This window comes from Chiloscyllium plagiosum, unplaced genomic scaffold (genome assembly GCF_037043375.1).
Source record: "Chiloscyllium plagiosum isolate Xiang-an unplaced genomic scaffold, Cpla_swu_hap1 HiC_scaffold_4, whole genome shotgun sequence".
Taxonomy (NCBI): Eukaryota; Metazoa; Chordata; class Chondrichthyes; order Orectolobiformes; family Hemiscylliidae; genus Chiloscyllium; species Chiloscyllium plagiosum.
In genome coordinates this window covers 105,325,557-105,341,895 of record NW_028270142.1, presented here as the reverse complement: position 1 = coordinate 105,341,895, position 16,339 = coordinate 105,325,557, and the positions used below count along the sequence as shown (strand labels likewise).

The 16,339-nt window shown below is 41.0% G+C and overlaps 1 protein-coding gene across 1 annotated transcript in view; it reads right to left on the bottom strand.

Moving 5' to 3' along the window:
• Positions 1–16,339, bottom strand: part of LOC122549004 (neural-cadherin) — a 260,162-nt gene that overhangs the window by 35,146 nt on the left and 208,677 nt on the right. The window contains exons 23-27 of the mRNA XM_043688104.2: positions 15,329–15,543; positions 13,559–13,686; positions 12,187–12,314; positions 9,456–9,579; positions 2,016–2,196 (exon numbers count right to left, since the gene is read on the bottom strand). Coding sequence (XP_043544039.2) covers positions 2,016–2,196; positions 9,456–9,579; positions 12,187–12,314; positions 13,559–13,686; positions 15,329–15,543 — 776 coding nt within the window. The remainder of the gene's footprint in view (positions 1–2,015; positions 2,197–9,455; positions 9,580–12,186; positions 12,315–13,558; positions 13,687–15,328; positions 15,544–16,339) is intronic.

Genomic DNA, 16,339 nt, shown 5'->3' with positions numbered 1-16,339 from the left:
AGATACTTTAAGTGTTGTTACAGACTAAAAAAAACTACAGGTAAGCATGGGAATAAAATTTAAAAGTCCAGAATGATAATAAAAGTGTCTATAAAGTGCTTATGATTGAGAAATTCTCATTCTTGAGGTTTAAATATTGGCCAGAAGACTGGGATAATTCATCTGGAGGGGACAAACTACTAGGTTTTTATTAAGCATCGATATCAGTTATGGCCTCATTGGTCAAGGAGCTGAAAATGTGTTGCTGGAAAAGCGCAGCAGGTCAGGCAGCATCCAAGGAGCAGGAGAATCGACGTTTCGGGCATGAGCCCTTCTTCAGGAAGCCCTTTCTCCTCATTGGTCAAGGAATCTGATTCTTGTTTGGAGGCTTGTGTGAAGGGCAGAAAGTGGTGCAGTGGTTCCTGGTCACAGATTTGCTGTTTCTCTCCCTTTCCTTCCTCTGTTAGAACCAGAAATGAACAGATACGAGGCAAATTTGGGGTTCGGGTTTGGGATTATTCCAAACTTTCATGTTCAACCCAACACAAACCTGCCTGTTTTTGGAGGTTCTAAGTATCCACTGAGTCAAAGCTCCAACACCTTGCCTAGTGTGACAGTAAGGAAAGCATCAATCAAACTATTTTGCAACAAGAGCTCCTTGAATTTGTGGTTTGCCCAATCAAACAAATAGGCAAAAGTGAGGACTGCAGATGCTGGAGATCAGAGTCTAGATTAGAGTGGTGCCGGAAAAGCACAGCCGGTCAGGCAGCATCTGAGGAGCAGGAAAATCAACATTCCGGGCAAAAGCCCTTCATCAGGACTGAAGACAGGGAGCCTCCAGGGTGGAGAGATAAATGGGAGGGGGTGGGGCTGGGGAGAAGGTAGCAAAGAGTACAATAGGTGGATGAGGGTGGGGATGAAGGTGATAGGTCAGAGAGGAGCGTGGAGCAGATAGGAAGATTGGCAGGTAGGACAGGTCATGAGGATGGTGCTGAGCTGGAAGGTTGGAACTGGGGTAGGGTGGGGGGAGGGGAAACTGGTGAAGTTCACATTGATGCCATGGGGTTGAAGTGTTCCGAGGCGGAAGATAAGGCGTTCTTCCTCCAGACATCGGGTGATGAGGGAGTGGCGGTGAAGGAGTCCCAGGACCTGTATGTCCTCGGCAGAGTGGGAGGGGGAGTTGAAATATTGGACCACTGGGCGGTGGGGTTGATTGGTGTGGGTGTCTCTGAGATGTTCCCTAAAGCGCTCTGCTAGGAGGCGTCCAGTCTCCCCAGTGTAGAGGAGACCGCATCGGGAGCAACGGATACAATAAATGACATTGGTGGATGTGCAGGTGAAACTTTGATGGATATGGAAGGCTCCTTTGGGGCCTTGAATAAGGTGAGGGGGGAGGTTTGGGTGCAGGTTTTGCAATTCCTGCGGTGGCAGGGGAGGGTACCAGGAAGGGAGGGTGGGTTGTTGGGGGGTGTTGACCTGACCAGGTAGTCACGGAGAGAACAGTCTTTGCGGAAAGGGGTGGGGAGGGAAATATATCCCTGGTGGTAGGGTCTGTTTGGAGGTGGCGGAAATGTCGGCGGATGATACGGTTTATGCGAAGGTTGGAAGGTGAGCACCAGGGGCGTTCTGTCCTAACACGCACATGAGCATAATGAATAACTTGATGCTACTAAAACTGCATGGTAATGTTTGGTTTTGCATCAAACGTCTCTGATGCTCAGCCACTGCACCATTATAAAGCTTTTCACATAATATTTTAATATGCAGTGCATGGGGAAAATGTAGCATTATTGAAAAAGCATTTTACTTATTTTCTCTCACTCCAAATGTCCATCTGCACTCAGTTGGATCAGCCATCATCCAACTGAATACCAGAGAAGGCTCAAGAGGCTGAAAGGCCTCCTCATGTTCCTATTTCTTATGGTCATATGGAAAAGTGGGTAATTAGTTTCAGAAGAAATTATTGAAGCAAAGGAAACTGGCAAAAGGAAAAATATTTTGGCAATCAATCGTGATATTCCAAGATCTGTCATTACCTTTGTCACACTTATATCCGGTATAGCCTGGTTTACAGTCACAGCTGAAGGAACCCCATTCTCCTAAACACTTGCCATGAATACCACAAGAGTATGTCCCAGCACTACGGCAAACTCCATCCGTCACTGCACAGCCTGGGGTACTGTTTAGGAATTCTGCAGGATTTGCCAGGTCATACACCTAACACCAGAGAGAAATGAGCAGTTTAGGAGACACACATAAAACTTGAAAATTATTGTAGCAACATATAAATGAAAATTTTTCAAGTTACTGTTTAGGGTATAAACTAAATCACAAAAACTTAAATAAATGACACAACATGCATTAATAGATAACGATCAGAAGTGGATATTTCATGCAAGGCATTTAGAATTTCGAGAATATTAACAAAGATGTTTCTTTTTCTTTTTTTATATAAATTATATTTTCCTCTTATCCCTCTTACAATCTCTCCATTCAGCCTAAGGCTAGGGATGTGATTGTTGCCAGGTCTGTGCTGATGCTATCTTGGAATTGTCCAGGAGGAATTGATTGAGATCAGCAGCTTCCAATTAATAACAAAATACTCTTAAATATAGAGCACTATTTGTTGTGTGGTCAACTGCAGATGAGTTTGGCTATATGCTCAAACCCTCCTGTAGCTTGACTCCATTGCAGAACTGATACCCATATCCCATGAATGAATAAAAAAATCACCTCTTGTCCCTCCCAATGATATTAAAGGGGCTAGCAATATGTGGGTGAAGTGTGCATTTGAGCAATTTTGCACAATAGGAATTAATTAGTAGTAAGTTAGCACACACAACATTCAGCGCTGAAGATCAAACACATCTGCTGCTGGAACAAAGGACTTCTTTGTTTGTTGGCTGCTTTGAGTTATGTACTGGAGTTAATTTAGCCAATCAGTGATCAATACATGGAGGGTACTGAATTGCAATAGGAATAAATATTGCTCACAAACCACTAATAAAGAAACAACCTTACTCAGACTGTTCATGTGGGAAATGGGCAAGGTTAAAGCAGGAAAGCAAGTAAGCAGAAAGTACAAATTATTAACCAGACACATATTCCCTTCTCATTCCTTGTCAGCATTTCGCAGGGACTGTTCCTTCTGGGACACCTGGTCCACCTATCCTCCACTCCTAACACCCTCCAACACCTCCCACAGCACCTTCTCATGCAGTCACAGAATGTGCAACATCTGCCTGTTTACTTGCTCTCTCCTCACTATCCAAGGCCCTAGATATACGTTCCTACAATTTACTTGCACTTTGCTCAATCTAGTCTACTGTATTTGCTGCTCACAGTGTGTCTCTTCTACATTGTGGATGCAAAACACAAACTAGACGACGGCTTTCTGGAATACGTATGTTCTGTCTTCAAACATGATCTCAAGCTTCCAGTTACCTGCTGCTTCAACACAAAACCTTACTTTCTACCAACATTTCTGTCTCAGGCCTTCTGCAGTATTTCAGTGAGATTCAGCGTAAGCTGCAAAACAGCATTTCATTTACTACTTAGGAGCTTGCAGCTTTCAGGACTGATATCGTGTTCAATAATCTTAGGACCTGAACACCTTGCTTCCATGTCCTTTACCCAACCCCATTGCCTCAGCACTGTTATGACAGGCTGCTTTCAGCACAGCCAACTCATTTTGACCTATTCATGGTTTCCATTATCAGTTTTTCTTTTTCCCTGGCTTACTATCTATCCCTTTGTCTGCCTAAATATCTCTCTCTTTCGCGCTCTCTCTCTCTGAGTTCTGTCTGCACGTATTTTGTTCTTCCTAACCCCCACTGGATCCCCCAGCATATATACCACCTTGTCCTAACCAGTAACAAAAGGGTGACTGGACCCAAAACATTAACTTTGCTTTCTCTCCACAGGTGCTGCCAGACCTGCTGAGTTTCTCCAGCAATTTCCGTTTTCCTATAAATGATTAAATTGCTTTAATATAAATGAAGCACAAACTTTCTTTGTGACCGAAGTGAAAAGTCAGAATCCACAGCTAAGTGTCTGTTTACAGAGTGTGGATGTCAGTGGCTAGGCCAGCATTTATTGCCCATTGTAATATATCAGGCTCTTGAGAACCTGGTGAGGAGCTGCCTTCTTGAACCACTGCAGTTCACCTTGTGTAGGTACATCTACAAGGTTATAGAGGGAGTTCCAGGAATTTCACCTGCCAATAGTTAAGGATATAATTCTAAATCAGGATAGCTTGGGGAAGAACTTACCTCCCCTTATGTGTTCCTCCCTTTATCCTTAAAGGTGGTAGGGTTTGTGGAAGGTGCTGTCAAAAGAGCCTTGATAATTTATTGTATTGCAATATGGTCATAGCCCTGTGTTGTAGCTTCACCTCATTTTTATGTAAGTCTGATGCAGTTTCTGATATGTACAGCTGAACTCATCAATGAAACAGGGTTGACATCCCAGCTTGATGGTAATGGTAGAGTATGGGGTATACCAGGTCATGAAGTTACAAATGGTTGAGTGTCATTCTGCTGCTGCCAATGACCCATAGAATCTAGGATGCGCTGATATAAGGTGCTAGGTCTTATCAAACTTGGTCCATTTAGCCATACAGAATGATGTAGGGCAGCCTCATGGTAATGACAAGACTTTGACTCCACAATGACTGTCTGGTGGTAACTCTTATTTATACTGTCATGGACATATTCATCTGCAGTAGGCAGTTTAGCGAGATTGATTTAAGTTTTTCCCTTTTCTTGGTTTCTTCAGAGACCCAATATAGGTACATAGGACAAGAGAATCAGAAGTACGCCATTGATGTAGGCATTCTATTGATTTTGCTCCACCATTCAATTAGACCATTGCCCGTACTCTCTCCAAGTGTCTCGATGTCATTAGTTTCCAGACATCTAGCGATTACTATTCTGAACATGCTCAACGATTGAATATGAATTTCAAGCACTGTGGGATAGTGAATTCCAAACATTCACCAGACTCTGGGTGAAGAAATCCCTCCTCACACCAGTCTTCAATGCCTAACCCTTCTCCTAACATTACAGCCCCTCGTATTAGAATCAACATCTTATGTACACCCTTTCTGTAATGCCCTATAAGAATTTTCTAGTTTCAGTAAGGTCAGCCCTCATACGTTAAATTTCTAGGGAATACCGACCCAGTCTCCTTAATCTCATCTCATAAAACAATTCCAACATCTCAGTGATTAATCTGATGAACCTCTGTCACACTTCAAATATAAGTAGCAATCCTTAGCTAAGGGAATCAAAACTATAAACAATACTCCAACTCTAGACTCATCAAGGCTCTGTACAATTGCAGAAAGACATCTTTCCTCCTGCACTCAAATCCCTTTGTGATGATGGTCAATATACCATTGGACTTCCTAATTGCTTGCTGCATCTGCTAACTTTAAGTGACTAATGAATGAGGACACCCAGGTCCCCTTTGGACTTCAGCACTTTCTAATGAAATATTCTGCTTTTACTGTTTTTTTTTAACCAATGGTATTAATTTTATGTTTTTCCACATTATATTTCATTGCCATACTCAATCCCATTCACTTTGCTTGTCCAAATCTTCACAAAAACCTCTCTGCATCCTCTTCACAACTGATGTCGTCAGCAAATTTGGAAATACTTCAGCTGGTGCCTACATCCAAATCATTTATAAATATTGTGAGCATGTGGAGACATGGTTCTTATTCTTCTACCATCCTGCTCATAACAACCTGCCATCCTGAGAATGATCTGTTTATTCCTACTCTCTGCTTTCTGTCTATGAACCAATCACAGTTCACACTGGTATATTTCTCCCAGTCCCATGAACTTTAATTTTATTTACTAACCTCCTGCATGTGACCTCATTAAAGGGCTTCTAAAAATACCACTACAGCAAATCCATTACAATGATGTAAGTGATATCCTCAACAAATTAAGACCATAAGCCATAGGAGCGGAAGTAAGGCCATTCGGCCCATCGCGTCCACTCCGCCATTCAATAATGGCTGATGGGCATTTCAACTCCACTTACCCGCATTCTCCCCGTAGCCCTTAATTCCTTGTGACATCAAGAATTTATCAATTTCTGCCTTGAAGACATTTAGCGTCCCAGCCTCCACTGCACTCTGCGGCAATGAATTCCACAGGCCCACCACTCTCTGGCTGAAGAAATGTCTCCGCGTTTCTGTTCTGAATTTACCCCCTCTAATTCTAAGGCTGTGTCCACGGGTCCTAGTCTCCTCGCCTAACGGAAACAATTTCCTAGCGTCCACCCTCTCCAAGCCATGTATTATTTTGTAAGTTTCTATTAGATCTCCCCTTAATCTTCTAAACTCCAATGAATACAATCCCAGGCTCCTCAGCCGTTCCTCGTATGTTAGACGTACCATTCCAGGGATCATCCGTGTGAATCTCCGCTGGATACGCTCCAGTGCCAGTATGTCCTTCCTGAGGTATGGGGACCAAAACTGGACACAGTACTCCAAATGGGGCCTAACCAGAGCTTTATAAAGTCTCAGTAGCACAACGCTGCTTTTATATTCCAACCCTCTTGAGATAATTGACAACATTGCATTCGCTTTCTTAATCATGGACTCAACCTGCATGTTTACCTTTAGAGAATCCTCAACTAGCACTCCCAGATCCCTCTGTACTTTGGCTTTACGAATTTTCTCACCGTTTAGAAAGTAGTCTATGCTTGTATTCTTTTTTCCAAAGTGCAAGACCTCGCATTTGCTCACATTGAATTCCATCAGCCATTTCATGGACCACTCTTCCAAACTGTCTTGATCCTTCTGCAGCCTCCTCACTTCCTCAGTACTACCTGCCTATCCACCTAACTTTGTATCATCGGCAAACTTCGCTAGAATGCCCCCAATCCCTTCATCCAGATCATTAATATATAATGTGAACAGCTGCAGCCCCAACACTGAACCCTGCAGGACACCGCTTGTCACCGGCTGCCATTCCGAAAAAGAACCTTTTATCCCAACTCTCTGCCTTCTGTCAGACAACCAATCCTCAATCCATACCAGTAGCTCACCTCGAACACCATGGGCCCTCACCTTGCTCAGCAGCCTCCCGTGTGGCACCTTATCAAAGGCCTTTTGGAAGTCTAGGTAGACCACATCCACTGGGTTTCCCCGGTCTAACCTACTTGTCACCTCTTCAAAGAACTCCCCTTACAATAAGATTGTCAAATATGACTTCTCCATCATAAATCCACAACTCTTCATATTTAAAAAAAAGTTTTCTAAATGTACAGTTACCACATTCTTTATAATAGATTCTACAACGTTCCCTCCTATTGACATCGAACTACCAAGTCTGTAGTTCTCAATTCAAACTCTTCATCAATTCTTAACTAGTGGGGTTACATTTGTTACTTTCCAATCTAGTAATTATATCCTTCAGGACTCAGTCAACCTGGTCATTGGTGTCCTATCGAACCACTCTTAAGCAATGTACTTTGAAGTCCCCCACCCACAGTACATTCTGTGCCCTTGCCACCCTCAGCTCTTTCTCTAAGTGATGTTCAATATAGAGGAGCAGGGATTCATCAGGCAAGGGAAGTGCCGTAGGTGGTAATCAGCAGGATGTCTGACCTGATGATTTCATGGTGTCTGGAGTCAATATTGAGAAGTTAAGGCAATTCCCTCCCAATATATACCAAAGCGCTGCCTCATTAGGTAGGTCCATTCTACTGATGAGACAGGACACACCAGAGATGGTGATGTCTGTAAAGTATCTTTCTATTTAACATGACTACATCTAGCTGTTTTTGCCTAGTCTGTGGGACAGCTTTCTTATTCTTTGGCACAAGCCCCTAAATGTTAGTAGAGAGAACCTTGCATAGTCGACAAATTGGTTTGGTAATTGTCCTTTTTGGTGCCTAAGTTGATGCCTGGTGGTCCATTTGGTTTTATTTCTCTCTTTAGCCTTGTAGCAGATTGATACAGCTGAGTGACTTGTGGGACCATTTCAGAAGCCAGCTAAGAGTTAACCACATTGTTTTGGATCAGGAATCACATGCAGGCCAGATCAGGTAAGGATAGCAGATTTCCTTCTCTGATGGGCCTTTAAGATAGTCAACAAAAATTACACTGTTGTCATTAAGTTCACCTTTGATTCCATATTTTACAGAACTCAAATTTCATTATCTACCATGATGAAATTTGAATTTATGTCATCAGTGCCTTTTCAGATCCAAGCCAACCATTAAGACAGAAACCAAGCTACATTTCTTTGTCGATAGAGTTTATTAACTCCTCAGTCTGACAGCTCCATCCACACACCAGTTCCATTTATTTCCCCTTTATATCTGTGCAAAAAAAAGTATCTATTATCCCAATCACATGATTAACTATTTCTGAGCATCTGGACCATTAGCTTGGGGTTCTGGGTTGGTGATCGATTGACTTTACCACCATGCTACCACCTCTCCTAGAGTTGCCCATGTAGGTCACAAAATCACAACAACTATTCACAGCAGATATTATGTAGAATCATGGACTCATACAGCATGGAAACAGAGCCTCCAGTCCAACTAGTCCATGTTGACCAAGTTTCCCAAACTAACGTAGTCCCACTTGCCCGTGTTTGGCCCATATTCCTCTAAATCTTTACAATAGACCGGCAGAAAACTAGCAATCCAGATACATGAACACTAACTAGCAGCAAAACAGCATGACCAACTCTCCCTCATCGCAATACACGCAGTCAAGGATGTTCATCAATTTCACTGGAATAATGTAACCATCCTGGGACAAGCTAACCAGAGAAATGCACAGCAATTCCTTGAGGCTTGGTTTTCAACCTGGAATGCCATCAACAAGCATGTAGAAATAGATTCCATATACAAACCACTGCAGAGAAAAGCTGGAAATGACAACATTCATCTTAACAGATCATACAAATATCACGTGGAGTAGAACAACAATGCTTAACAGGAGTTGCACTGATGATGTCACCGAGCATGGTGACAAAACATCTGCATAACAACCCACCAGCTCAGCGAGCAAACCAACAATGCAGCTTTCCTATTTACGTTTCTGTCCAAATGTCTTTTAAATGTTGTAACTGTACCTGCATCCACCACTTCCCCTGGTAGTTCATTCTATATGTAAACCACTCTCTGTGTAAAAAAGTTGCCTGTCAGATCCCTTTTAAATCTTTTTCCTCTCACCTTAAAAATATGCCCTCTAGTATTAAACTCCCCTACCCTAAGGAAAAGACCTTGGCTGTTCACTTTATCTATGCCCCTCATGATTTTTTTATAAATCTCAATAAGAAGGTCACTCTTCAACCTCCTATGCTTCAGTGAAAAAATTTCCAACAGATCCAGCCACTCTTTCAACCTCAAATCCTCCAATCTCAGCCACATCCTTGTAAATCTTTTCAGAACTCTTTCTAAATTAATAATATCCTTCCTATAGCAGGGCAACCGGAACTTACCTTACTATCAACAATTAAATTTCTTATACATCCTATGAACCCAGTGAAAGCACGTTGATCATTGCGGTTTGATAGTGACTCTTTGATTCCACCCAGCTGAAGGGGTTGGTAAACGTTTAGAAATCTGTCAGAGAAGAAAAGACAGCTCAGATAGGTTTCTCAGCAAATCCAAACGACATGTTACTAAAGTAGAAATGTTAAAACAAACCGAGACATTTCTGGAGGCGACAGGGTTAGCTTTACAACAACAAAGTGCCGTATTAAAATAAACCTTGTCCAGGCAATGCCTTCCTTGACAGTTTAAAAATAAATTATTGTTTAAACATTGTCCTGAAGATGGCATACACATTCAACTATTCTCCTTTATGTTAGTGCCACCATATTACTGATTTGAATAATTCAATGTAAAAACTATTTGATTTTTAGGATCAGATCATAAGGGTAACATAAGGATCATAAGGGCACAAACATGTGTATTGACCAAACTGGGTGAGAATTGAGGCTGCTGATAGTTTTGTGTTAAAATTGCACGGTCATCTCATTTACATTTCACTCCCAGTTGACAGATACAACATTTGTACAACATCAGGGTAAGTCGCTGCAGGGGGAATGAAAAAGTATTGCTGACAGATTTAAATCATGAAGCAGCATAAAGTGATAGAAGCCTTCTTGAAGGCTTGTTTGTGCTGTGCAGTTTTGTAACCCAACTTTTGACATCTTTGTTTCCTAACTCTGGAAACCCATGCATTGATGACTCTTTTGCTAATGGTACTTACAGAATAAAATTGGTAGCTTTGATTTTGCTGGTCACAGCTATGACTGTTTTATTAGTTTATCATGTCTGCAGAACATTGTGTAGATAGAGATGGAATGCATTTATAACTCCTGAAAGCTACTGAGTGCAGAGCATCCCACTCAGTTTATTGTGATCAATGAACAAGATCATGATGTCTTGTTACTCATTGTAAGACAGTAACAATATGTTGGTCGCATAAGAACTTTGACGCTACTTCACTCTCCTTTACTCTAGCATTTTCTATTCTTACTTCTTTCTTCCATTAAGAAACATTTATAAATCACTGGGTCAGCTGCAAATGGAAGTGGTGTGTCCAATTCTTTCAGCAAGGCTGTCAAAACATTGCCGAGATGTGCTGGATGGACTTATGTTAGGCTCAGAGACTAAAGACGTTTGCTACATTCCTCAGAGCAGAAAGATAACTGGAATAGCTTAACAATACAATGGGTACAATAGCAAAGCAGGTCTGTAATAAGCAGCTGAGGTCTTGATCATCAAATGCTCTTCAGCATCTACGAGATTCAAGTCGTGTGCTGAATAGTCATCGATCACAAGACTGGGTGCTGAAACCACACTCTTTATGATTAAATGACAAAATTACATAGGCAGTAATTTCATTTATAGAAGGTGGGACAAATACAGGACAGTCATCATGGATTTGTTTAGGGAACAAATGATGAACTTGATTGATTTTTGTTAGGATGTAACAAGGAGGGGTGATGAGGGTAGCACATATGATGTAATCAACACGGAATTTTAGAGTGGTTTTGGACAAAATTGCATGTTGAAGATTGATCAGCAAAGTAAAAGCCCATGCGACTCAATGGGAAGTAGCAAGTGAATGCAAAATCAATTCAGGGGCAAGAAGTAAAGAATAATAGTGGATAGGTGTTTTATGAATGGGAAATTGTTTCCAGCTGGGTTTCACAGGGCTCAGGATCAGATTTCTTACTTTTCATGATGCATTTCAAAGTTTTAAGTTTAAATGTAAGAAGTATGATTGAGGTGTTTACAGTTGATACAAAAAATGATTCTGTAGATGGTAGTGAAGAATAAAGCTGTAGACTGTAGGAAAATATTAATGGATGAGACGGGGCACAAATACAGTTCAATTTGAAGAAGTGTTCAGTTATCAACTTGGGAATGATAAACAAGGGAATAGATTTTATAAAGTATAAAATAACACGGAGGAACAGAGAGACTTTGGAGGATTTTTCCACCCACAGACTTGCAAAATTAGCAGGACAGATGAACAAAGAAGTTAAGAAGGTACACATGTTAGCTTTATTGGTCAAAATGCACAACAGAAGACACAGAGGTTATACGAGAACCGTATAAAACACTAATTGGACTGCAGCTACAGTACTGTGTACAGTTCTGGTAGGCCCACCATAGAAAGGATATGATCACATTAGAGAATATTTGGCACAGATTCATAAGGGTGTTGCCTAGGCTCTGATTATTTTCACAGAATCACAGAACAGCACAAAAGGAGGCCATTCAGCCCATCGTGCTTGCTCCAGGTCAATAAATGAGCATCATTACTTAGTGCTAATCACCTGCATTTTCCTCATACCCTCTCACATTATTTTTATTCATCTAATGTTCTTTCCAATGCTTCAGTCGAACCTGTCTCCACCACACACACAGACAGTGCATTGCAGTTTCTTTAGAACAGAAGAGACTGAGGGAAGATTTAATTTTATGAGGGGTATAAATAGAGAAGCTCTTATCCATAAATAAAGACATTTGGAAAAAGTCTAACAGAGAATTCTAACAAGAGAATGGAGGATAGAGTGTCTCTCTGACATTTCACTGTGCAGTGAATCATAGGTAACAATGATTGAACATAAAATTCTGGAAGCTAGTTCCTAGAATGTTCACTAATTTAACAAAATTATTATTAGATTACAAAATATGTGATCACATTTTTACCTTGCTTCTCCAGGAGTTTCTTCTGAAATTTCACAGACATTACGGTCCATTTCTGACAATCCTTTGCCAGTGCCTTCCTTCTCATTCACAGCAGCACCAGTGCAATGATCAAGGATCATTTTCACTCTCTATAACAGCACCACAATTAAGGTTTATTTGAATAATGTGGTACTATACAGCACATGGTCTTTTATGGGAACAATTTCATCCCTGGTAATGAATAACCTTGGAATGATAAAGTCATATATATGCATCCAAAATAGCTATGTCTGGTGTGAACAGCATCTCTAGGTGGTGCAAAGTGCACATATGTACTCTGACATGACCTATTGTTATGGGAAATGATGAAAGGAAATGGTGCTGTTGGAAGCATCAATAATGGAATTCAGGACCTGGAGATTTGAATCAGTCCAATCCCACATTGAGGATGAGTGCTAGGGGCCAGAGGGAAGTCAGGAGGAGTTAACCAGCACAGCAGCAACCCCAGCCCCTGGGCACAGCATCCAGGCTGCAGGAAGGCCCCTCCCTCTGATGATCAGCAAGGCAGTGGTGGCTGAAGAATGTTGGGGAGCAGCTGGAGAGGACCAGATGGCGGTGGTGGCTGGACAGAGCAGATGTGTTGGCCATCTTCAGGCACAGCTGAGCATATGCTTGTGCTGATGTCACTACACAGGAACATGATGACATCAATGATGCAGGCACATATGCTTCCCACAGCATCACAGTGAGTTTACATCATGGATCGTGCATGGCGGTTATTTTGGCGTTAATCACTCTGACTCAAAATACCCAAGACCTGGTCTAAATACCAAGGAGCAAAAGGAGGAAGATTTATTTATTTTATTACAGTTTTTTTTTAAACCACACATTATTAGAAGTCAAGTAGCATGCCTTTAAAGGCATAATGCTGTCCACATTAGATAAATATATGACTAAAATCAATCACTTAAGTTTACACTAACAACATTAATGGATTAGCAGAAAAAAATCTAAGGAAAAGCATGACCCCCTCTATACATTCTGCAAGGAAAATGAGAAATGGTTAACAAAAATACAGAAACAAGTGGAATTGTGATTACTGGCAAAGAGACAAACAGCAAAATAAGCATAGAAGTAAAACTGAAGGGCAGTCAGAGAGGTGATGAAAAGTAAACAAAAATGTGAAGTTGTTAAACTGAAGATATGTTCAAAATAGTAAGATTTAATTAATCTGAACAATTAATTGATATTCTCTCAGGCCCAGCTGTGTAGCTATAATTCCATAAAAATATGTGTTTAAGCAAGACATGCCTATAAGTGGATAATATTTATGGAATCAGTTAATTCCCAAGCAAATTCTCCCTCTGAACATTCCTTTACAATCACTACATACCTTTCCATCACTCTCTACATCCAGCCTGTGCCAGTGCCGATCAGCAACAAAGATACCTGGTGGAAGTTGGAGATGGAGAGATCCTGAACCATGGCTAATGTTGAGTGACGGAATTCCATTCCTAAGCTCTGTAAAGAAAATGTGGTGAATTAAAACTTAATTGATCATGTATTATAAAAATTCGGATTGGGAAGAGAAAATATTGATTGATCAAAAGCTTTATCCATCAAGTCAAAATGACTGTAGTCAATTCATTTGAAATCTGAGACCAATACTAACGAGTAAATGTGAAAGAAAAATATGAAAGAGTTCTCCAAAGTATTGAAATATTGCTATTAAATTGCACATTGATATTTTTGTGTTAACTTGACATTTCTTGTTTATTTCAACGATATAACTGTGGAGTATTTGTCAAGTTTCTACCCCTGTTTCTTTATCATAACTGAGTATCCTTTGTGCCATGGAGTCATAGAGTCATAGAGATGTACAGCATGGAAAAAGACCCTTCGGTCCAACCCACCCATGCCAACCAGATATCCCAACCCAATCTAGTCCCACCTGCCAGCACCCGGCCCATATCCCTCCAAACCCTTCCTATTCATATAACCATCCAAATGCCTCTTAAATGTTGCAATTGTACCAGCCTCCACCACTTTCTCTGGCAGCTCATTCCATAAACGTACCACCCTCTGTGTGAAAAAGATGCCCCGTAGGTCTCTTTTATATCTTTCCCCTCTCACCCTAAACCTATGCCCTATAGTTCTGGACTCCCCCACCCCAGGGAAAAGACTTTGCCTATTTAACCTATCCATGCCCCACATAATTTTGTAAACCTCTATAATGTCACCCCACAGCTTCCGACGCCCGAGGGAAAACAGCCCCAGCCTGTTCAGCCTCTCCCTGTAGCTCAAATCCTCCAACCCTGACAACATCCTTGTAAATCTTTTCTGAACCTTGTCAAGTTTCACAACATCTTTCTGATAGGAAGGTGACCAGAATTGCACGCAATACTCCAACAGTGGCCCAAACAATATCCTGTACAGCCACAACATGACCTCCCAACTCCTGTACTCAATACTCTGACCAATAAAAGAAAGCATACCAAACGCCTTCTTCACTATCCTATCTACCTGCGACTCCACTTTCAAGGAGCTATGAACCTGTACTCCAAAGTTTCTTTGTTCAGCAACACTCCCTAGGACCTTACCATTAAGTGTATAAGTCCTGCTCTAAGATTTGCTTTCCCAAAATGCAGCACCTCGCATTTATCTGAATTAAACTCTATCTGCCACTTCTCAGCCCATTTTGGTGTCATCTGCAAACTTACTAACTGTACCTCTTATGCGCGCATCCAAATCATTTATATAAATGACAAAAAGTTGAGGACCCAGCACCGATCCTTGTGGCACTCCACTGGTCACACGCCTCCAGTCTGAAAAACAACCCTCCACCACCACCCTCTGTCTTCTACCTTTGAGCCATGGAGGATAATAAGATTCAAATTCAGTTATTTGCTGCTGAAATTTGGCAAAGTTGGGGTCCAGTTTTGGCTAAAATGAGACTCATTATTTACAGACCAGAATGAAGCAATAAAAATTTGCTATCCACCACTGTCAAAGTATGCTGACCCATCAGGAGTTGGAACTCATAGGAGTTGGGGGAATAGAAAGAAAATCAGAACAAAAACACATTTTTAAAATCTATCGAGCTAAAGCATAATTAAAACCTCTGCCCTACTTCTGTTCTCCTGTGCCTGACATATGTACGTACCTAATGCAATGAAGTCTTCAAGCTCTCCAGAATGTACTGGAGTGAGTGGTCCATTATAAAGAATAAGCCCACTGGCAATTTCAGTGAGGAACTCGAGTGAAATTAGGCTGTTGAAACAAGGCTTTATGGGAGGAAACCAGGCATAACCATGGCTTTTAAATGTGTACTTTGTCTGCTGACATTCTGGCCCATCAAACATTGGAATACATTCACACCTAGCATACAAAAATACAGATTAATAATTTCAGAACTCAAGCAGAAGACAAAATGACATATTGTTGCACTTTATATATGGTGAGAGTTTAGAAATTAGGGAAGTTTGGAAAGGACAAGCTCCCATAGGAATTCACAGTTACAGTAGCGTAAGGCATAATTCCTGAACATGATGTCAATTTGCATCTATCTACTGGGATACAAAATTATACATACTATTCCACCATCAATGCTATAGAATTATAAACCAACTGGAAGTGATCATTACTTTTCTGTTTTATGGTTTGGGCTGCCTTTGTTGCCACTGCAATTGCAGAAGATGCACTCATCACCCATGCAGTCCCAATGCTTCTAACGTCACTGCTAGCAATGCTGCAGACAGCTTCCTGCATTGAAGAATATGACCATTCATAACATAGAGATATTCTAACAATTGCAGCCACAATAAAGTGTGGGGTGTTTTTGCAAATCTTGGGTTCACAGCTTTTTTGATGTTCCATTCGTAACACTTTGCCAAACATGCTCACTGCTGCCTGGTCATCCTGCTGAGATAGTAGGATGCAGGATTGAGTTATTTTTAACAATTAATCATTTTGATTTGATTAAACAAGTGAGGAAGTAAATTACATTTTTTACTTTAGATAGTTGTAAAAACTTTCTGGAAGGAAGAATAGCCATATTGCTCAGGGTAAAAATAAAGTGATAGGTTTAAGATTTACAGCTCAAGTTAATGTGAACTGAGGTTAACCAATCTGAAAATACTTCGAGGTAAAAGTCTTTTACTCGTAGACATGGCTT